At 59.3% G+C, this 21,883-nt stretch overlaps 1 protein-coding gene across 1 annotated transcript in view; it reads right to left on the bottom strand.

Annotated features, from left to right (window-relative positions):
- Positions 1-21,167, bottom strand: part of HSPG2 (heparan sulfate proteoglycan 2) — a 99,810-nt gene extending 78,643 nt beyond the window's left edge. Inside the window, exons 1-4 of the mRNA XM_015412569.1 lie at positions 20,808-21,167; positions 9,761-9,841; positions 1,318-1,453; positions 941-1,027 (exon numbers count right to left, since the gene is read on the bottom strand). Of these exons, the coding sequence (XP_015268055.1) occupies positions 941-1,027; positions 1,318-1,453; positions 9,761-9,841; positions 20,808-21,167 (664 nt within the window). The remainder of the gene's footprint in view (positions 1-940; positions 1,028-1,317; positions 1,454-9,760; positions 9,842-20,807) is intronic.
- Positions 21,168-21,883: the final 716 nt, after the last annotated feature.

Here is a 21,883-nt window from a genome sequence, read left to right as displayed (position 1 = left end):
GGAAGGAAGGAAGGAAGGAAGGAAGGAAGGAAGGAAGGAAGGAAGGAAGGAAGGAGAGTGAAGGGGCGAGCAGGGAAGGAAAAGGCTCTGCAAGGGGAGGCAGGTGCTGATCCTGCAGCTGCCAGCCAGAGCTGACCCTGCCACCCACTGGTCAAAAAAGATGGCCTGCCCAAGAATCCTCCTGCACGTTGTCTTCTGCCCCCCAAAGGGACTGGAATTCTCTAATGAAGAAACGTGAAGATCCTCAGAGGGCAACAATTACCAGAAGAGGCTTGCCGGTTCCACCTGGTCCAGTGTCCTGCAGGCCCACCAAACAGGGCAGGGCGCCCGTCGCTATCTCCGGATGCTGCTTCCCAGCACTGGCATTGAGGGACCGACAGCATGACCACCCACCCTCAGCGGTCCAGCCCCCCACCCCACAGACGCTGCCTGCTGCCCTCCCAGGCCACGGAGTGGCTCTCCCACCCAGCGCCCTCAGCCGGCCGCTCCAGAGGCAGCGCCACCTCGTCTCTGCAAGAACTGGCACAGTGAGCCAGGCCAAAGCTCGGGCAGGTGTGCCAGGGAAGCAACTGAAGAAGTACTAGTATAGATTTCATTTCTATACTGCCCGTAGCCAAAGTTCTCTGGGCGGTTTACAACAACAACAGCAACAACAACGATAATAATAAGTAACACGCCCATTCCAGGCCCACCAAGGATTGCAGCGCACAGCCTCTGGCAGAGGGGACTGTTGATCCGCGGTGCAAGGCAAGGTCACTCCTTGGCAGGTCAGCCCGATTTCCCCAGGCTGCACGCCTCATTCTGCATCTTCAGCAACAGACTGCCTTCTTGGCCCTGGCACCGTACCCAGCCATGTCCCTTCCTGGGACGGGCCCTGCAGCCCCCCCCCCCTCTCCAGGCCCCCCCTCTGGCCCGGCCCAAGGCCCCACTTGCGCCTTACCTGTGGGAGCGAGGGGATGGGCGGTGGTCACCGGGCGAGGCTCAGGGAAGATAATGCCGCTGCCGTTCTCTCCACTGCCATTCCCATCTGCAAGGGAAACCGACAGGGGCCGTGAGCATCCGCCGCGGCCCAAGGCCTCACCTGCAATGTCCCCTGTGAGCAGCTCCCGAGGAGCAACAGAGATGGCTCACTTTGGAGCCTCCACAGGACACACCCGGGAGACCCGGCGGACGTGCAGGGAAGCCAGGGACCCCAGACGGCTTCCTGGGCAAGGGGGTACCCCCGGCCTGTGGAGGAGCAGAGAGTCTCCCGCAACACCCAGAGACAGGGCGGAGAGACGCCTGGGAAAGAGGTGTCCAGCCCAGCCCGCCCCATACCTCCAGAGGCCTCGTCTGCCAGCAGGTCCTCGTCATCTGAGAGATCAGTGTAGCCCCTCCAGTGCCGGCTCAGGGCCTCCGATTCTGTGTCTTCTGGGAACGAGGCCTCTTCCCGGCCTTTGGAGGCGTGGGCCACCTGCAGCAAAAGGCAAGAGGGAAGGCCGCTGGGAGCAGGATCCCTCCAGGGGGGTGCCTCCCGCCTCCCCTCGTCACAGGCGCACACCTTTTGCCAGAATGTCCCCAGCCCCTCCGGGACATGCTCCGTGGTCCTCCCCCCCAAGTCCTCCAGCCCCTATACCACACTCCCTTCAGGTCCCAGCCCCAGAGCTGGTGGCCTGAGACAAGCTGCCTGCCACGCTCCTCCTCCTTCAGTGAGATGGGGGGGGAGGAAGGGGGAGGAGAGCGGGTGGCTCAAAGCTCCCGGCGCAGAATTCCAGTTACGGTGTAGTGGCTGGTAGGGGCCACCCAGCAGGGCCACTCAGGGGGAATATGCACAGTCTCAAGTCCTTAACAGCAGCACAAAAGACGCAAGGAAGCCACAATCTGGTGGACATCAGAGCGTTCATTGCAAACTGCACAGAAGGCTCTTCAAGTGAAGCCGCCGCGCCAAGGACCCTCTCAGGCCGCCCTGGGGCCAGGAAGAACAAACTCAGGAACTGCCAGAGCAAAGGTCACTTATGTGCTGGTTCCAACAAACTGAGGACACAGCTTGCCAGTGACATTTTCTGAATCTAAGATGACAAGACACGAGCGACACCCTCCTTTCTAAAGGCAGGCGTGGGACGAGAGAGGCGGAGGAGCGAGCCCAGATCCTCTCCCCAGAGGACTCCGTGCAAAGCAGCCACCGACATTTCGGAGGGTACAAGAGGCCAGCCGATTTCCCACCCAACCAAGTGCTAATGGAGTTGCTCTCCCAGCTGGAGTTTGGGGCCTGGTTTGACAGGTCACTGCAGTGGGCAGAGGCTCTTTTAGGGAGGGCATGTCCCATTTAACAAACGCCGAAAGAACGGCGAAACAGAACTCCCAACACTGCCAATTATACATCCAGTGAAATACTTGGAACAGGAAGCCTGTACTTTCCTTCTACTGAATCAGACCGATCGGACTGAAGGACACCAGGGTGTAATTCCGCAGCGCATTTCCTCACCGTCAGCTTCCTTTCTTAGGACACGCTCCTGTGGCTATTGTAACTAGCCGGAGGAGACCTGGGTATCCCCTGGTAAGAGCTGGAGAAAAGGGCGAGTGAAGCGCTTCGGGGCTGAATTCTAGAAGCAGGAGTATGCAAAAAGGACTGCATGCATAAACCGGTCAGGGAATGTTGTTGTCGCTGGCACAGAATTCAAGGAATTTTAGGGTAGAGAAAACACAGTGCCGGTGGCAGGGGGCAGAGCAAGGGCCATCTGGAGAAGGCCACGCACCAAATGGGGTGGCGACACCCCAGCGAAGCCAGGGTCACGCTCAGGAGGCCGCCTCAGCCAGCGGCTCCCAGCTCCGCTTCAGCCCCACTTGGCCTCAGAATCCAGCCCCCTGGCCAGGGAAGCCAAAGGATGAGCCCCTCAGCGGGCCGTGGGTCCCCCGACAACCAATGGCGTGCATGAACGTGCACGGGGCGATTACACAAGGATGTGTTGTGCATCTGCAGCGCAGCTAAGGGAGGTGACCCAGTTCACGTCGAGCACACGCCAGGCTTGGCCCACCAATGAGCCTTTCCGCAGCCAGTCCGCGGGAGGGCCTTGCGGCCAACTGGCTACGGTCCACTGCACACAGGAGAGCCCCCATCTCCGGTCACAGCCGCCCCCCCCCACTCGCAGCTGCAGAAACCTCCTGGCAAACACCTCACAGACATTGCTGAGAAGCAGAGTCACTTTCTGAGCCGGAGGAGGAGGAGGAGGAGGCAGTGAGCTCATCCCCAGTCAGCCAGCCTCCCACGGCAGAGACCTGCGATCTGCTCGGAGAAGCCCCGTGGCAGGAAAGTGCTCACTAACCCTCCGGCCAGGAAGGAAGGAAGGAAAGGCCGGGCTTGCTCCCCAGCGTCCTCCGGGGCCAGGCCAGGAGTTTGCCACTGGCCACGGGCTCTGCAGAGACGGGGCTTCCTCCCACAGAATTCCAGGGGCTGGAGGGGGAGGGCTGATCAGCCCAGGGAGAGAGAACTGAGAAGCCAGCCAAGGGGGCTGCCAGGAGAGAGGGGAGTCCCGAGGACCAGAGGACCCTGACGGACTGGGCGGCCGGTGCTCCAAGGCAGGGCCTGGGTCTCCACTCCAGCCGATCCCCACTCTCAGGCCCTCCTGAATAGCTCACGGACCATTTTTTATTTGGCTCACTTGATGGACAGAGAACGGGCGACCATTCACTGGGGCCTCCTCATTTTCAGCCTGGGCTGTGGAGGGAGCCCCTGCCCTTCATGCCGCACCTCACCTCACTTCAGGTGTGCTGGGAGGACAGGGCACCTGAGCTTGCTACAAGCCCTCGGGCTGGGGGGTGGGTGGGGGTCTGGCCAAGCGGAACAGCCCACCAGGCCCATGTCCGGGTGAATTGGCTCTGGGCTGCTGCCACCCCAGCAGACTCCGTGGACAGGCCTACCGAAGCCCAGAGCCTGTCCTCTCGCCATCTGCAGAAACCAGGGAAGCCTCCCTCAATGGCTCTGCACTCTAGAATGCCAAATGCCACTGGCTAATGTCCAGTGCCAGGGGATCATCGACTCCCCCAGCCAGAAGGCCTGAACAGCTGGCGGGAAGGAGAGGCCTCCTCGCGGCTTCTACTGGCTGCACCGCTGGACTGCAGCGGGCCCCTCCCCAAGTCACGCAGGGCCCCAGACGACCCTCCATCTGACCAGCCGGAGGAGGAAGAAATGCGACCCAGGCCCTGCTGCAGGGGAGGGAGCGGGGAAGGCAGGCTGGGCACGACTTCCAACCAGTGGGGGAGGTTCCCAGGCTGGGCCTGCGGCAGGTTCCGCCTCCCTGGGGCTGGACACCAAGCAGGCCCCTCTTGCCGGGACTGAAGCCAGGCGTCCATCCCCAGGCCAGGCTGAGGCTCCGGTGGCAGAACCGCTCCCCCACGCAGGGCGCCAGGGAACACGTGGGGGGCCTGCGGACGAGACGCTTCCTTGGCCAGAGACCCTGCAGGCTCTTTGTCTCCCACCTCCCCAGAAGCTTCTTCCACCCCCTGGACTCAGCCCTGATCTGGGGGGGGGGGAGTGCTGCTGCCACTGCTCTGTCAGAGGCCTCCCCACAGCCTCCACCTCCGAGGCCTTTGGCTCTGCCCGACACCAGCCCAGCCGCAAGGAACCTCCTCATCCTTAGGGTCTTGCTCTAGGCTCAGCTACAGAACATCCCAATAATGAGATCAGATCGAGTCTGTCTCTGAGCACATGCAGAATGCTTTTTCTTTCACCTCCAAGTAATCACAGCCCTTACAAGCCAGAGACTACCTGCAAGCCCTTCCAGGCGGGCTGGAGCCCCAAAACCTGTCTGCCAGCAAAGTACGGTGAGCGCATTTGCTTCTGCTAACTGCTGAGGGGGCTGGGGTCTCCTCCTTCCAGGGGGCCTGCGCTTGGGGTGGGGTGACAGACTGCCTGTGCGTGCAGTCGTTCCCAGGGCTCCGTTCCTGCCACCTCTCCGGAAGACCCACTCCTCGCCAGAGAAGGAACACCCCGGGGGGCTTTGCAAGCAGAAGGCCTGCAGGCCTTAGGGGAGCGGTTGTGGGGAAAGGCTTGGGGGGGGGAGCTGCTGCCAGTCGGAGCAGACAACACGGAGCTCCACCCCGATGGCAGCTGGGCGCAGTTGATGTCGGGACCTTCCATGAAGGGACGAGTGTCTCTCCAGGAAGGGGGGTGGGTCGCTGGCCTTGGGGCAGACCTTTCTCTGCCCGAGACCCTGGTGGGCTGCCAGGTGGCCCAGTGGTCTGGCTGGACCCGCCTCCATCCGGGCGGGGCCACAGCCCACCTCCTCCCAGCTCGCCCGTGCGCCCCAGCAGTGTCCTCCTCCCTGCTCAGGTGGAAGCAGCGCCCCCCCCGCCCCCAGTTGGCAGCAGAGCGGCCTAATGCAACAGACCCCGGCAGGCAGACGGAGCAGAGCAGGAATTCGACACGGCAGCACTTTCCTGAGCAAACACCGCGGGCCGCATTATTGCAGGCTGGTCAGTCCCGGGACAAAGGGCCAGGCTGGAGACATGAAAGGGGATTTAATCACGCGGGGGGGGGGGGGCCTGAAAGGGCGGGAAAAGGCAGAGGGGAAACAGGAGCTGGCGAGCCATGCTGACTACAAATGCCAGCGGGGCACCGTGCCAGCCAGCCCCCCCCTGTCCGCCCCTGCCAGAGGGGAAACGGGAGCGGGGGAGCCATGCTGACTACAAATGCCAGCGGGGCACCGTGCCAGCCAGCCCCCCCCTGTCCGCCCCTGCCCACCAGGCCCCTGCAGGGGGGAGTCCGTCCCTGCCAGGTCTCATGGTCGGTGCCAGCCGGAGATGCATCCAAGCCAGGCAGCGACCATCTTTGGTGCCAGCCAGAGGAGTCCTGGCACAAGGCCTGCCACCCACTGCGGTGCGAGAACCAGCAAGGCACTGAGGGCAGCCGGTGACCCTGCGTGGGAGGAGAAATGGAGGCAGGGCGGGGCAGGGAGGGAGGGGGCGGGCTCTCTGGAGTCCCCAGAGGGATGGTGCCCACCGGGGCAGGGATCAGTGCCTTGCAGGAAGGGAGCCCGCCTGGCGACAGGAGCCCCCACCCCAGCCGGCCAGGAATGGGAAGGGACTCCTGCCACCTGCTCCCAGGAGCTGGCCACTGACTGGAAGGTTCTCCTGCTGGCTGCCCAGGGAAAGAATGCACCCACACCCCTCCCCCTCATCGCAGCTCTCCGGGCACCAGCCCCCTCCAAGGCTCCCTCTAAGCTGTGGAGTCTGGTGAGCGAAAATCCCACTTTGCGAGCTCCTGGCATTAAAGTTGTGACTGAGCGAGCGATTAGTTTGCTCTGGAGCCCTCCTTCCTGAGCTAAGGCAAAAATGTGTGAGCCGGAGGCTAAAGAAACTGTGAGCTGGCTCACACTCACTCAGCTTAGAGGGAGCACTGCTTAAGACCCCTCCCGTTTAAGCCAGTCGTGCTCCGTCTCTGCCATGAGCTGAACACGTGGATAGCCCCAAACCCTGCACAGCGGGAGAGCGTGCCGGAGGGAGGCCGGAGCCCAGTGGCCCCACAAGGACTGCCCCCATCCCACCACAAGGAGAGGGATCCAGCCGGCTGTGGGTCGCCACAAGGCCTCCCACGCATGGGAAGAGCAACGCTCCGGCTGTGGTTTTTTTTGGAAAGAGGACCCCGCCTCCACCCCCCCACACACACACACAGCCCCCTTGCACCTGTCGCCTCAGAAGAGGGGGGTGGGCAGGGAAGAGAACAGGGGCTATTTGAGACAAAGAATGAGATCATGCAGCCAAAGAGCAACCGGAGAAAATAGTCCGGGGAGGGAGTGGCCGGCCGGCCGGCAGGCTTGCCAGGAACCTTCCCAGGGAACCGGCCTCCTCAGACCACCGGGGCTCTCTCTCGACCATCGTCTCCATGGCACAGGCTGCATTTTGCCTCCCCAGAGGGTCGCCGACCTCTCACGACCACCTCACGCAGAGCAAAGCTTGCCGTCAGTGCACGGGGGGGGGACGTGTTGCATTGGCTGGGCAGACGGGTCGGTAGCGTTGACTCCAAAGGGGGTGCAACATCTAGCAGTCAAGGAGGTGGGGGGGCTGCATTCTTGGTATGTGTGTGGGAGGGGAGCAGCCATGCAGCTGCTTTGGCATAAACTGTGCTTCCCGTCCAAGTGCAATGGCGACACAACCAGCTCCTGACTCTGGCTTCCCTCTTCAGGCCCTCCTTGCAACCTGAGAGCCGCTTCCTGGACTAGATACGCCCCTTCCCAGCCCTGTCTAGGCAATGCAATAAGGCTGCAGGTTTTGCTCTCCTACCTACCAAGCAGTACAGACAGCAGAGAGATGCCACAGGGGGGGGGGGGCGGGGGTGCTCCTGGTCAGGCCCTGCAAGTGGACGGGGCCCCCCTTCAGCTCTCATGTTTGCATCACGCTCATTTTTAAATTTCTTTCCAAGAAAAAGGAAAGGGGGAAACTTTCCTTTTAATTCCATTTAGCTGCACCACACTCCTCAGAGGAGTGGGTCTGGGGATCCTGGGAGAAGTCACCCATCCGCCAGGAAAATCTTTATAGTGACATTTTTGTCCCATCATCCCTTCAAGGGAAAGGCACTCTGTCCATGCTCAGTGGAATCCTTTCCTTTGTTCTTACTTTGTATGCTCCTGGTCCAGGGCGGAGGCCTGGACGCATCTGAACCCATCACACTGGCCACAGTGTTCGGGTGCAGAAGGCAAATCCAGTTTCTAGATTTGACTTCCACTCCCCAAAGGCTACCTTGGGGGCATCCACAGTTGTGGGGGGGGGGAGCACCATGTCCTCATCTTCTGGCTGAGGCAAAAGGCTCCTTTTGACAAAGCAGAAGGAGCCAGTGGAGAACAAGACTTTGCTCGCTCCCACGCAGGGTGACCCCTGAGACTCTAAATGCCGATGGGGGGGGGGCAGCGGCTGTCTCTTGCCTGGTCCCTGCAGCTCCCCGCACAGGGATTTCCAGCACCCAGGCCATAAATCATCCTCAAAGAGGAGGAAAACGGGCAGCTCTGGGCCGCCGCAAGGGAGGCAGGTAAATTGCTGTCTTAAATGTTGGAAATTCCTGCCCTGAGGTGCCAAGGAAAGAATGCCAAGTTGGAGCCCAGGAAGCCGCCTCGCTTGGCACCAGCTACAAAGGAAGGAGCGGGTGAAGGAGGCCGCTTTCCCTGGCAGAGGCAGCAGTCGGTTGGGTGGGAGAGCAGGTCAGGCAGGATCCTGCGCTGGGGCTCCCCGGCTGCACCCCACCCCCTCTCCCTCGCCTGGTGCAGCAGCAGCAGCAGCCGGCTTCCTCTCTCCTTCCCTGCAGCCAGGAAACATTTACTTCACTCCTGATTTCTGGCCTGTGTTTAACATGTGGTGCATCCGGGAAGGGAATCACCTCGGATAGCCGGCCTGGAGCACAACTTGGGGATCCGGGTCAGAGTCGGAAGCGTCTTCTGCTGTCGTGGGAACCAGCTCTCCCCCCCCCCCCCCCCAGCCAGAAAAGGCAAAGCAGGCACCACTAGGAAGCCAGTACAAAACCCCTCCGCTGAGGGGCCACCAACTTTTATCTCGGGATCTCTGAGCCATCTGTGCCAGACCTGGCATCTTACAACTTCCTCCCAAAGAGCCTCTCACGGAGCAGAGCTTGGTCTCTTTCTTAAAAACCTACCATTGAGACAGAAATTTTGCCACGGGGCATAAACGCACCGCCCAAAGGCTACAGCCAGAGTTCCCAGCAGGAGAGGGTCCTGCATGGAGCCAGGACAACACACAGCCCCGTGCAGCCCACCCTGCCACACGGTTTTGTCAGCCCGTGTCCTGCCACCCCAATGAAAATGTGCGCTTCCCGTGCCTCCCATCTTGGAAAAAGCAAGGTTTTACTCCAAGCGGGAAACCAGCAGCCCCTCAGAACAAGGGCCACCACTTCCACCTGTTACATTTTGGCTATTTTACCCCACCATGGCTCTGAACCACGTCCTCAAAGGGTAGTCTGGAGGGCAGCGCTGCACAAGAGGAAATCCCTCAGTGACAACTCCTGTGGGTTCAGGTCCTGCTTCACAGGAGCCCCTTAAAGCATCTCCTCCTCCAGAAGCCAAAGCCGGAACAAAGTCTGCTGCCTCACCCGCCTGCAGATATTCGCCCAGGTGGTTCCCTCCTGAAGGCAGGTCCGTACCCCCCCCTCCCCGGGGCCCATTCCTGGTCCGATTCACACTTCCCAGCTGGGACACACAAGAGTCGTTTGTGACACTAACTCAGTTTTTCACCCACAGGCTATTTTATACAAACTGAAAGGGGGGGGGGGATGTGCACCTCTCGAGTAGGAGCCCTTCCAACACCGCTCGCCCGCCATCTTGTTTTAGACAACAAACCTCCTTAAGTCCTGAGGATAACCAAGGCCCGGGAGCGAGCCGCGCTGAGCGGACCCCGCTACACTGACAGTGCCACAGGGACCGCTTGGCTCCGCTCACTCCTGGCTACTAGTGAGCCCCACCACACCAGTTTCTCTCCCATAAGGGAAAGAGGCAGTCATCTCCGGAGGGTCAGCCCAGCTATAAACAGCACAGCCCTGGGCCTTTGGGCCCCTTAGAAGGAAGCTCTCCAGCCCTCAAGGTGCAGAACAAAGGCCCGTTTCCTGCTTTTGAAGTCCTTTTTTTCTGCTTAAGCTTCACCGTCCTGCCGGCTCACTTGCAGGCTTCCTGCCCTTCTGGGGACAGACGTGTTCCCTGCTACTTGACTCTCCTCCAGAAAACATTGTGGACAACCACTTAAGGTTGCTGAGTGACAACAATGTGCTTCCTTCGGCAACACTTACACCGATCCCACACAGGAAGGCGAGGAAATGAATGGCTGGCGGCACCATCCATCTTCCTTGGGCCCCAGAGTCAACACTAGACTTTAATCGGAAAGAAAGAAAGAAAGAAAGAAAGAAAGAAAGAAAGAAAGAAAGAAAGAAAGAAAGAAGAGGGTGGGTGGGGGAGTCCACAGGAAAACAGTGCCCCTTGCTCCAGAAAGGAAGGGGATGGGGGCCAGCTGGGACCTTGGCCAGGAAGCTTTAGTGGTTGCAAAAACCAGGCTGCGCTCGGCTAGTGGGCACCCGAGTCCTTTGCTCCCACTGGGGCACCTTCATCCGGCTCCCCGAGGGATCCCACCCAGCCCCTGCATCAAAAGAAACTCCACAGAAGGGGGTGAAAGGGATCTCCCAGACTTTGGGGCCTGAATACTTGCACAGCCTCCATCTCAAGGCCCAGGCTCCTTCCAAAACCACCTCCCCAACCCCAGTGCGCCAAAGCAAGCTATAAGCAGCCTCCGCCACGTGAGAAGGAGCAAGTCCTGTTCCCCGCAATAACACAGAATTCCAACTTGGTTTCTTTCATTTCGAGATCACCATCACATGAACAACAGGATGGACAAAGGAAAGGAAATCAGATTTCTGAATTACAGGGCAGAGAACTGAAAAGAACACTGGGCTTCAGGAGAGAGAACCGGCCCGGACGTTGCCTAGCGTCCAGTGTTCCCTCTGAGCTGAGTGAGTGTGAGCTAGCTCACAGTGTGTTAGCCTTCACCTCACACACTTTTGTCTCGGCTCAGGAAGGAGGGCTCCAGAGCAAACTCATTTATGCAGCAGCCAAATGGCTCGCTCACAACTTTAATGCCAGGAGCTCACAAAGGAGAATTTTTGCTCACAAGACTCCACAGCTTAGAGGGAGCCTTGCTAGCGCCCTGGCTGGATTGGATCCTCTCAAGCCAAGTTCACATGTGCTGCTTACAGATCTTTCCAGTCTTCCCACTGTCACAGGGGTGCTCACTGCTGGCTTTCTGAACTGACTGGTGGCCACGCAAGAAGACTGATTTGCAGCCGTGTGCTGTACTTTATGGAGCATGTGCAGTTTGGGCCTTGATTCCGCACACAGTCTGGGCATCAAAAGGGCTCTCTACTGGGATTTTAAAAATGTGCTTAAGTGGGTGCTGGGAGAGAATGCCTTCCATGCCAGGGCTTTAAAAATGTCTTGTCTCTCCCCCCCCCACCCCGATCCTGGCCTCTCCACTTCTACAATGTACTAACGACGCCCCAACTTTCTGTAAAAAGGTAAAGGTAAAGGTTCCCTTGCTCGAAAGCCAGTCGAATCCGACTCTAGGGTTGCGGTGCTCATCTCCGTTTCAAAGCCGAAGAGCCAGCGCTGTCTGAAGACGTTTCCGTGGTCATGTGGCCGGCATGACTAAACACCAAGGTGCACGGAACGCTGTCACCTTCCCACCGAAGTGGTACCTATTTATCTACTTGCAATTTCTTGCTTTCGAACTGCTAGGTTGGCAGGAACTGGAACTAGAGACAGGAGCTCACCCTGTCTTGCGGCACCCGGGTCTTGAACCGCTGAACTACTGACCTTCCAGAGCCTGCAGTTCAGCGTCTTAACCACTTGAGCCACCGCAGCTCCTCAACTTTCTGTACTCGACAGCAAAAAACAGTAGATTTAAAACAATTAAATTTCTGCAGAAGTCCCATTTCCCAGCCACAACACAGCCGAGTCATTTCTACATATATTTGGAATACATTAGAGTTAGTCTAACGGCATTCGTTCAGACTGCAGAACATCTGGGTGAGGGGCTTTAGAAGCAGAGCCTTCCCAGTTCCAAAGCTGGTGAGCAGGGCCAAAGAGAAGCCACCACTCTGGGGGGAGGGGAATCTCCCCCTTCGGAAGAGGCTCCTCTCTAATTATCTGCCTCCTGAAAGTCAGGTTTCCATCAGTCACTGCACAAACATTATGCTTGGCCTCCAAAATAGATCTCTGCACTTCCAGGGCACAGATTGAAGTTGCAAAGGTTGCTAAAACAAACGGACAAAGAAAACTTTCCGCTGGGGGAACTTGCTACATCCTGACCCTCTATCCCTTGCTTCTCAGAGCTGAATGGGCCTCTCTCTCTCTCTCTCCTGCACACAGTCCCACCCTCAGGCTCCCCCAGTCTGGCTGCTGCGTCTCCATTATCTCTCTTGCGCTCCTTCCTCACCGCCAGTTAGGCTGACCCAGCCATTGTTTCTGGTGGGTTTATCACTTTCCACCAGATATGACGGCATCTCCTCTTCCTGCAGGGTCCCCTACCACGTGTGGCCAGATTCCACACCTGTGGCAAAGAGGGACAAGACGGGCTCCTCCGGATTGCAAGAGAAGAAGACCCCCAAGCCCCGGGAGCCAGTGTTGCCCTCCAGGGGGAAGGGGGAATCGTTAGCCAGTGCACCGCTCCCAAAATCCCCACGGGAGAGGAGGGGCAAGGGAAACGTGTGTTTCCAAGTTTGGGCAAAAAGGTACAGGCCGTCCCAAAGCCAGCCAGCCCGTCCCAGAGAAGAATTACCACCCCGAATGTCAACAGAAACAGAAGAAGCATCACAACTGTTAAAAAGTAAGGCTGTCGCCAAAAGAAATCTCTGCTGCCTGGTTTTAGTTGACCAATCGAATCTGCATAAATTTGCATATGAGGAAAAACTAAAAGGCAGCCTTTGTTGTTCCATGATGTGTGCAACCTATTTTCAGCTGAGTCATCAAATGGATGAAAGGCTGCCAAAGGGGGCGGAATGGAATCAACAGAATTTCCATCACAGAAAAGAAATCAAACCGACGGAGCCAATCGAGAGAAGTTCTTTTTAAAAGAAGACAGGCACACCAGAGGAGAAGGGGCAAAAACTGCAGCTGATGAAAACAGATCGGCCAGGAGCCTCCCCGAAATAGAGTCAAGTGGCCAAAAATACCCCCGGGGCAGGCGGCAGCCGAGATGGCGAGAGGCTTGGGAACCCGCAAGCACGCCCCCAAGCCGGGAAGGGTGATGGGCAACAGTCCCTGCCGACCCCCACACTCCCCCTCCCCAACATGGCACACACACTTAAAGCCTCGGTGCCCTGGGCTGGCACAAGCTCAGAGGCAGAAGCACCCCTCGCAAAGGCCCGTTGCCTGTTCTCACATCCCTTGATTGCTGTCATGCCCGAAGCATGGACCCTGCAGCGGATTTTTCTCCCGTATTCCTGTCCCATCAGTTCTCTGGTCCAAGACAGTTCCCCACGATCACCATTGGAGCAGCCCCTAGCCAGCAGTAGCAAAAAAGGAAGATGCCCACACCCGGGGTTGAAACCTGCTCTTTAACAAAGGCGCAGCAGGGACCTAAATCTCTGTGGCTGATCCCAGAAAGCTTTCTGTAAGATGGCCGGTGCCTCCAGCACCGATGCTGTCTCGAAGACTCGGAAACCTTCTCCGGCCTGGTCCAGCAGCTCTGACCATGCAGCCGGGGGGGGGGGAGGATCTACACAAAGGAAAGGGCCTGGGCCCTAAACTAGCGAGCCTCCAGGTTTGCCTGCCCCTTTCTGCCGAGCTGTGAGGCCTCGACTGGAGGGCGGCTGGAGGCAGCTCCCTTTCCTGGTGGAGGCCCCGGCTGGAGGACAGGCCCGCTCCTTTCCTGTGGGGGCGCTGGCATTGTGGGGCGCCATCCCTGAGAACATGGAAGGGACCCCTGTGCAATCCGCCTCCCCGACGCAGTGTCCAGCTGTGCTTCTCAGGCGGGGCTTTGGCAGTTCACTCTGCCAAGAGGGCACTCTACCAAGAAAGCTCTTTCCCTCTATTCTTTGGTTTGAACTTTTTGCTGCCTGCAGGTCAGGTTGGACGGCTGTGGTCAGCAGGCATCTAAATATTTGAATTAAAAAACACACCAGTAAACATTCCTGTTGACTAATACTGAGGCCTCATCCTGTCCGACGTCCTGTATCTGCTCAGCACGCTCCCCCCTCCGCCCCCGCAGGGATGCATGCTCTCCTGGACCAAACGGGGACCGTGGCCTATCTCCACGGTTTGACCCGAGTGCGCAGCACAGAGCTCCGGCACCTGTCAGCCACCCCAGGCAGCTGAAGGGGGGGGGGGGTTAGCAGGCCTTCCAGGGCAAGAGCTGCTACTGAGAGCAGACTCGAGTTACCGGAAATGGCAGCACGTTGCTCTAACTGTCCGCCTGTCACCTCCTCTCTGGAATCTCAAGCCACTGCCCAAAGAACATCCTGTCCAAAAGCAGCCCCGCAAGACCTGTGAGCATAACTGCCTCGGCCACTTAACAACGGCAGTTCGTGGCAGGCAAGGTGCCCCCGGGGAGCTGCAGAGGGGACACAAACAAGACCCCCACAGCTGCGGGGCGGACTCAGCGTGGTTGGCCTAGAGCCCCATCAGACAGGGCACATCGCCAGCATGGCTTGGGACCGCTTGCCTGGGGGGGGGAGTTGGACATTTGCATAGCAGCCTCCCACCAAGGGCAGAGGTGCTGGGCAGCCCTTGATGGAACCTGGGGGGTCTCTGGGGGCAGGGAAGAAGGCGCTCAGTTTGGCCAGTGCAGGATTAGAAAGGCTCCCCAGCTCATTCTGAAGGAGGGGGTTGGGGGGGTAAATGAAGGGCATTCTTTTCATCAGAGGCAGAGTCCCCCCCCCCCCCAGCCAAACTCCTGCAGGAGCCAGCGCTGGCCCAGGGGCAACAAGGCCCAGTCGGTGGAAGGCTAGAGCAAAAACCCTCACCAAGGTGGCCTAGCGGCTGGACCCTCCTCCTTGAAACTCCTCCGGTCTTATTGTGCAAGACAGCGTTCCGCTCCTGCCAAGTACGACGAGGACACCCCCAACCACCCTTCTGGGCTTCCTCCAAAAGCTTGTGATGCTCCCGCTGGACCTTGCTCACATGGCCAACATGGCTGCTAATACAGTCCAGATGCGTTTCTCTTATTTTTGCCTCACAATGGAACTGAAACCGGGTGATTTCCTCTAAGCGGCAGAGCTTCCTTCCTTCTTCCCAGGGTCTGGCTTAGCTCTGGGTCCATAGTCTGAATGTCGCTGCATGCAGCTTGCAGCCTCCGTTCAGGAGACCACGATAGCTTTGCTGTTTCTGCAAAACTGGGGGAATGAGGACAGAAAGGAGCGTCTGGTTTTGAGAAGAGCCCCACGTGCGTTCTGATTCAGCAGGGGCTACAGACAGTCCAAGGATACTGAGAGAGAGAGAGAGGTCTTCTCTCCCCCACCCCTCGCAGCTGTTCCATGAAAAACAGGGGACCTGACAGCCTATTTGGGGAAATACTCTATGGGACCTATGGCGACGCATGAGGCAGAGCATTAATACTAAGCAATCAGGAGACAACCAGGCCCAGAGTACTTCGAAGCCTTCGTCGTGTTCAAGATCACCAGCCCTTGCATGAGTGAGCAGGTGAGTTCCCCGCTGTGCTCATTTTCACTTGCCGGGTACTGAGGCAGAGAGGGAGCGACTTTTTCAGGCATGCAATGAATCTGTGAAAGCGTGGCATTTCAACACTGGCCTTTCTAGAAATACCGCCTTGACACACAGTAAGGATGCACAGAAGGCTATAAGATGATGGGAAACGACTCTTTGTTATTGAACTACCTCTCCACCCCGCCAAAGGTCGCATTTCCTGCTCCTCCTTGGCCAAGGAACTGGCTGGGAACAAAAGTCCCAGGGTGAAAGGCGGACATTTCAGAGCCCTGATTCCAGAAACAGGACTGCTGTTTCCGAGCCTCAGAGCCCCGGCCAGCCTCGACAGGCAGTGTCCTGGGCTGACTTTATTTTCCAGCCGGTTTCTGGGCAGGAGGGTAAGTCTATCAAGCAGCCTCCCCCAGAAGGAAAGCTGCAGATCCGTTGTTTTGAAAGAGCACCGAGACTGTCACGCAATCCCCCAACTTCAAGGGCTGAGGCTGGAGCAAAAGGCATCCTACACAGTGGCTGAGGAGGGGCCGGCAGTCCAGTTGCTTCCTGTGGGCCAAGCGTGGCTAATGTTACATCTCGGCCTTGGAGCAGCAGATCTAAAGCTCGGGGCTCGGTTGGGCTGTCCTATCAGCCCCGGCACAAAAAGTCCTTCTCAGACCACCAGTGCCAGCTGGACCAGAAGGCAGGAGAAGCGGCAGTGCACCCTGGGATGGACTGCACCGTCGGATCCTTAAGACTACCAGAGTGGGTAGCAACTGCCTGCTCTTAAAAACCAGGGAGGGGACTATTCATAGCATTCCCTGCTACTTCCTGAACTCCAAGGTCGGATGACATCAGCAGTGCTAAGGTGTTTCCTGCCCTCCTTCATACCAGCTCCGAAGGCAACAAAAGACCACAGGCCCACAGCATGAGCAGGACTGGGCCCTTGTGGCTGCGGGCACCGGCCTGAGGCAGACGAGGTACGATACCATCTCCGCTTATCAGGGGATGCCAACCCAGCCGTGTTCTGTTTTCCCTTGGGCACGGTGCCAAGGCTTGGAGGTTCAGCCAAGAGCAGACGGCACATAACTTGGCACCCAGATGCCCGTGCTCAGGCATCAGGCAGCATGCCCACTGACCCCAGTCACAACAAGCCCTAATCTGCCTGCCCGCTGAGGGTAACAAGTGGGCAATGCTGCTAACAGGAAGGATGGGAAAGTGCGCCGGGCAGGGCTAGGTGAGCACAGTCGGGGGGGGGGGGGGGGGGGTCCCGGGGCAGGAAGCGAACTACTGTCTGGGCAGAGAAAAGGCTGCCGTCACCAGCAGGGCGGCAAGGGCAAAAGACAACGCGCAGCATCAGACAAAAGAGCACAGACGGGTGGGTGACGGAGTCAGCGGTGGGCCAGAAGGGGCTTCTCCACCCACCTGGCGGGCCTCCCTTGAGCAGAGGTCAGCAAGAGAGAAGAAACTGGCATTTGCAAAGGATGCCCAGGGAGGGGGGGGGAGCAGGATGCCAGGGGGTAGAGACAGAAGCTGTTTCAAGCACCGGCACCCAAACTGCCAGCTGCCAAATGACCTCACCCAGGGGCAGGCTACCAGCCGGTTCATCCAGCTCGACTTGCGGATCTCGGAGCCAGCTCTCCAGATTCCAAGGCACGGGTCGGCTGAATCCCACAGAGAGCATCTTACAAGCAACAGCTCCTCGCAACAGCCTCCTGGGGAGGCTCAAGGAGGTGCCCACACAGACCGAGGCTGATGCAAAGAAGCAGGACACCCCCCCCCCGGGAAAGGCCAACCTTTCCCCCACCTAAGTCTGGTGTTGGTGCAGAGGAGCGGCAAGGGCTTGTTAGGAAAGATCACTCTGCACATGCTCAGAGCCCTGTCCCCTGGCCGCCATCCTGGCCACTGGAACCGAGGCCTCTGGCCTCCCTGGCAGGCTCCAGCTCCCACCTCCTCTCCCCTCTGTCCTGCCCTGCCCTGCCCAGTTTTACAACACATCCACGACTATTCTTTGCTCAGGCCCCGGTCCAATGCTGGGCACATTCCTCTCTGAGCGGCATTGCCTAATTTATCCACAGAAACCTTCACAGCACACTCAAAATAGCAGGCGCTGTAAGGACAGATTGGGGATGGGAGGGGCATCCCAAATAACATCGGCACCAACCGGGGGGGGGGGATTGGGCGTGTGGGCGAGAGACCCCCACTCCCATGGTGAGAGCATCCCCACCCCCTCTGGACAGATGCTGGGGAAAGAGAGAGCCCCTTTGCGAAAGGGATCCGGAGGGCAGGGCTGACCCTCCCTGCCAAGGGGCACGAGGGGGCTGGCCCAGCTTCACCAGGCAAGGGGGCAGCAGCCGCTGTCTGGACCGCATTCTCCATCTCACTTCAAGGCTCTTCCGGGCCGACGGCAAAGAGAGAGGCCTTGTTAGGCAACAGTTTCACTCTTCACGACCTCGGGCCGGTTACTCCTCTGGGCTGCCCGGTCACGTCTGGTTGCCAGATCCCAGCGGCCCTCCACTGCCCTTGCGCCTTGAAGGGTCCCCTCCTCTTGCTCAGGCAGGGATTCCACAGCAGGGCTGGCGGACGAGGTCTCCTCCTCCCTTCAGGTCTGATCTGATTTCAGCCACACACACACCCAGGCCCAGATCACGCCCAAGCAGGGACTCCCGAGGAGGAGGAGGAGCCTTTGGCTTGTCATGGCCTCTTTCTCCCTCTTGTTCAGCCAGCCAGGGAGAAAAAGAGGAAGGAGGGAAAGGGCTTCGGGCGTTAGTTAACCCTTCCTGTGGCAAGATGTGGCAACTGTTGCATGCTCGGAATGGTGAGAAGAAGTCACTCTTCATGCGCGCGCACCCCCACCGCTGGTGCCCTGAGGAATGTGCAGGAAAAGCACACGAGCCTGTATCACTGAGAAGGGAAGCACCTCCACATTCCCTTCGTAAGCCACACCCTAAAGAGACCCATTCCAAGCATAGAGCACCCTCTGGGTTTACTCCTGGCTCTCTGCACAGAACTCCAGGTATAGCTTCTCGACATGGTGGGGTGGGGGGGATGAGAGCTGGCTCTTCCTCTTGAGGTGAAACATACCCCCTCCCCGAAAAAAGAAAAAGAAAAACTATGGGAGAAGGAGCCCCAAGCAGCATGCTGGCCCCATGCACAAAGAAGCTGTGCCCCAAAAGCTCTCGTTGTTGCAGATGCTAAACGGTGGCATCCCACGGTGCATTCTCTAACGCACGACCGGGCAGTCTGGCATGGTCCGCTTCTTCCCCATTTTTTGAAAATGGGTATCCATGAAGCCCGCTGAGGTGTGTTAAATCCACACAGCAGGAGCATCGTCTCAGGATCCGCGAGGAATGAGTAAACTGTGCTCGGGGCGCCTCCTGAGTCTGCCTTCTTCCCAGGCTGGACCAAGATCTACCAAGTCCTATGTTCTTTGCGAGATATCCAGCAGGAGCTGGGTGGTCCTCCAGACCTCGACCAGCAGTCCAGTGGTGGGCCTGGAGTTGCCTTCTGCCCACTGCTGTGCTAATGGATCTCCCTGCAACCATGGAGGGAGGTTGTGAGAAACAGCAGCTGGAGGGACTGGCGGGCAGAGAACAGGGCAGGTGGAGGTGGGGAGGGTCCAAAGCCAAAATAGCGCCTGGCAGGTGGCATGGCAGCAACCAGCGACCACACAAGGCCCAGAAGAAGGCTTTTAGTTGGAGGGAGGGAAGGCGGGCTCAGCCCTGAGACCAGGGTTCCCTCTAAGCTGAATGAGTGTCAGCTAGCTCAGTTTTTTAGCCTCCAGCTCACAGATTTTTGTCTTAGCTCAGGAAGGATGGGGCTCCAGAGCAAACTTGATTCATGCAGTAGCCACATCGCTCGCTCACAACTTTAATGCCAGGAGCTCACAAAGTAGAATTTTTGCTCACAAGACTCCACAGCAGGAGCATTGCCCAAGGGCCACTTTGGGCCCTAGCACCAGCTTCTAGAAGACACAGTATTTGAGCGCTTCTGAGTGTGTGCAGAGGACCTTGCCCTCACTAGTGAACACCACAGATCTGGGACCACCACTCCCCCCCCCCCGCTTCTGGGGCCAGCACCGGCAAGGGAGGCGGAGAGGAGCTTCTTGGTGCCAATCAGTTTGTTCCCGTGCCGTGGGACCCCCGCTGGGCTCACTCATGCACAACAAGCTGGCTGTCAGACTGGCCGGGATGCCAGGCCAGGTTTCCCACCATCTCCCTGCTTACCCCGCCACTCCTGCCTGCCTCAGTCTCTCACGCCTCCAAGCTGAGACTTACCAGAAGTCAGCTTCATTTGGGAAAAGTACCTCCTGCCCTGGAATTGGCTTCCTTAAAAACAGGAAGGGGGGCAGTCAACCCAACTCTTCCCCCTCCCTGGGGCACCTTGTGAAAGCCCCGTGCCCTGACCTCACAGGCTAGGTTTAGCAACAGCCTCTCACCCTTTGGAAGAATGCCCCTCCGGCCAGCAAGCGCATCACCCTCACCGCCCCCACACTTTCTAGGTCCCCAGCACCGAAAGAGGGCCCACCAGGTGGCCGGGAGTGGCACCCCAAGACAAGCCCTGCCCCAGGAGGGGGGGGGCTGGCCTTGCAGTGGCAGCAAAGGGGTTATTTTTAGCACCATGTTTACATTTCTGCCACACCTCCCGTTTCCTCTCCCCACCCTGGAAAGGGGACTCCAAACCCTCCCCAAGAATCCACAGGAGGGGGGCTGGCAGGCTGGGGCCAGAGAACAAGCTGGGGCAAGTGTAGGAGGCACCACGGGGCAGGTGGGAGGAGGGGACGGGCCAGCCAGGAAGAGGGTGGGGGGATGAAGCAGCCATCCCCTCCAGCTGCTGGCTGGAATGTGACCCTCCCGCTGGGCCTGCAGCTCAGCCCTGCCTTCATTTCTCAGGGCAGATCTTCTCCCTCCAGCCCGGGCACAGAGACCCCCCCACCCATCCCCGGCTGCTCAGGCCCCACACAAAGTGGGGATGACAGAGCTGCCGCCGCCGCCACCTGGGCAGGGATGAGGGATGGGGTGGGACAGAGAGAGCTCCCCTGGGGGGTCAGGGTGTGTTTTTGGGGGGGGGGGGGGCAGCCGCTTTCACCTCCCTCGGGGCTCCCCGGGGGCCAAAGACAAACTCTGCCACATCAGGCAAGGGCCCAGACCAGCACAGACTGCGGCAAGACCGCGTGGTCCTCTGCTGCGTCCCCCTTGCCAGCCCCCCAAAACACGAAACTAACCCCACCCAAGGCCACCTAATATCAGGCAGGAGATCACTCTGTCTCAGGAGGGGGCTCTCTCATCGCCACTTCCACACCGGAAACGCCACCCCAGTGCGGCACTCAAAAGATAACTCCTCTCAGGGAACGGTGCCAATGCCTGCCCATCCTCTGGCCACATATACCAAAGCCGATCACAACTCGGAGCCCTTCTCTGCAACGCCCAGGACAGGCAGAGCGGCTGAGGCCTTGCCAAGGGCCAAGGAGCGAGCGCCACATCCCAGAGAAGGGCAGCCACTCCTCCTCAGGAGCAGCCAAAGAACTAACTGAAAAGAGTGTGTCGGGGGTCCAATAAGCCACGAGGACCACTACGGTCCTCCTATAGGAGGCTCACCATCTCTGAATCCCTCTGCGAACTGGGGGGGGAGGGGAGTGACGCCTGCGCCACAAACCCCAGAGTGAAGCGGTTTCTCACAACCAGGCCTGAGGGCGGAGGTGCACACTGCAGCCAGTGTCCAGCAAGCCAGCACCAACGTGAGGCTCCTGTGCCACGTTCCCAGCATGGCACCAGCCCTTTCCTTGTCCGCTTCCCTCCAAGAGCCCAGCTGCATGGCCCCAGCTGGGCTTCCTCGGTCAGGCAGAGGCACCAGGCACAGAGTCTCTTGCCAGCCTGCCAAGGGCGTGGCCGTGCCGCAGGGGGCCTCCAGGAATGCGCCCTCGAGGAAAGGGCCTGGCTCTGGAGCGGCTGGTCGGCCTCCCCCCCTTCTTCTTTCCCCCAGAACCCTTCCAAATCCAGGCACAAAGCTGCCCATTGTTACAGGCACATCGTGTGGAGCACTGACCGTGTGGGTGGGAAGCCAGGCCCAGGGAGTGCCGGCCTCACAGCGGGGGGGGGGGGGCAGAGGTGAAGGCTGAGAGAGGTGGGGGTCACATGTGTGGGGAACCAGGGCAGATTCAGCGGAATCCTGCCACCACGCAGGAGGACCGACCGAGGGGCGCCGCCGGCTACCAAGGGAGGCTGATGCGGCCCTTTGGTGGGCAAGTCTTCCAGGGCTCCAAAGCAGCCCACAGCTTTCCAGGTGAAGCATGCCCGGCCATCTGGGAGGGGACACCAGGTGTCATCGGAACCCCCACAGGATACCTAGGGCCGGCCCAGAGGCCAAACTACGAAGTCACCAACCCGCACCAGCCAAGAAGGAGGGTCTGCTGCTGGTCCCCCGGGCGGAGACTCTCGCGGGAGGGCCCGGCCACCTCGAAGGCTCGCGGCCATAAAAGGGCCCTTCTCTCCCCCCCCCCCTTTCTCCGCCCGGCCCGGCCAGCAGAAAGCGCAGGCAGGCATCCGCCCGGCCTACACCGGCTTCCTCGCGCCAGCACGGTCGCCTCAGCCAGCGAAGCTTCCCCGCTGCCGGGGCTGCGACACAGCGCACGACTGCCAGCCCTCCTCCTCCTCCTCCTCCGCTCTCGCCGGGCGGCCGGGCCAGGGCGCAGCTCCAAGGGGCAAGCAAGCGGCGCCCCCGGGGGAGGGGAG

The sequence above is a fragment of the Gekko japonicus genome, unplaced genomic scaffold (assembly GCF_001447785.1).
Source record: "Gekko japonicus isolate JY-2015 unplaced genomic scaffold, Gekko_japonicus_V1.1 scaffold131, whole genome shotgun sequence".
NCBI lineage: Eukaryota > Metazoa > Chordata > Lepidosauria > Squamata > Gekkonidae > Gekko > Gekko japonicus.
The sequence above is the reverse complement of the archived record's forward strand: the minus strand, read 5'-3'. Positions and strand labels throughout refer to the sequence as shown.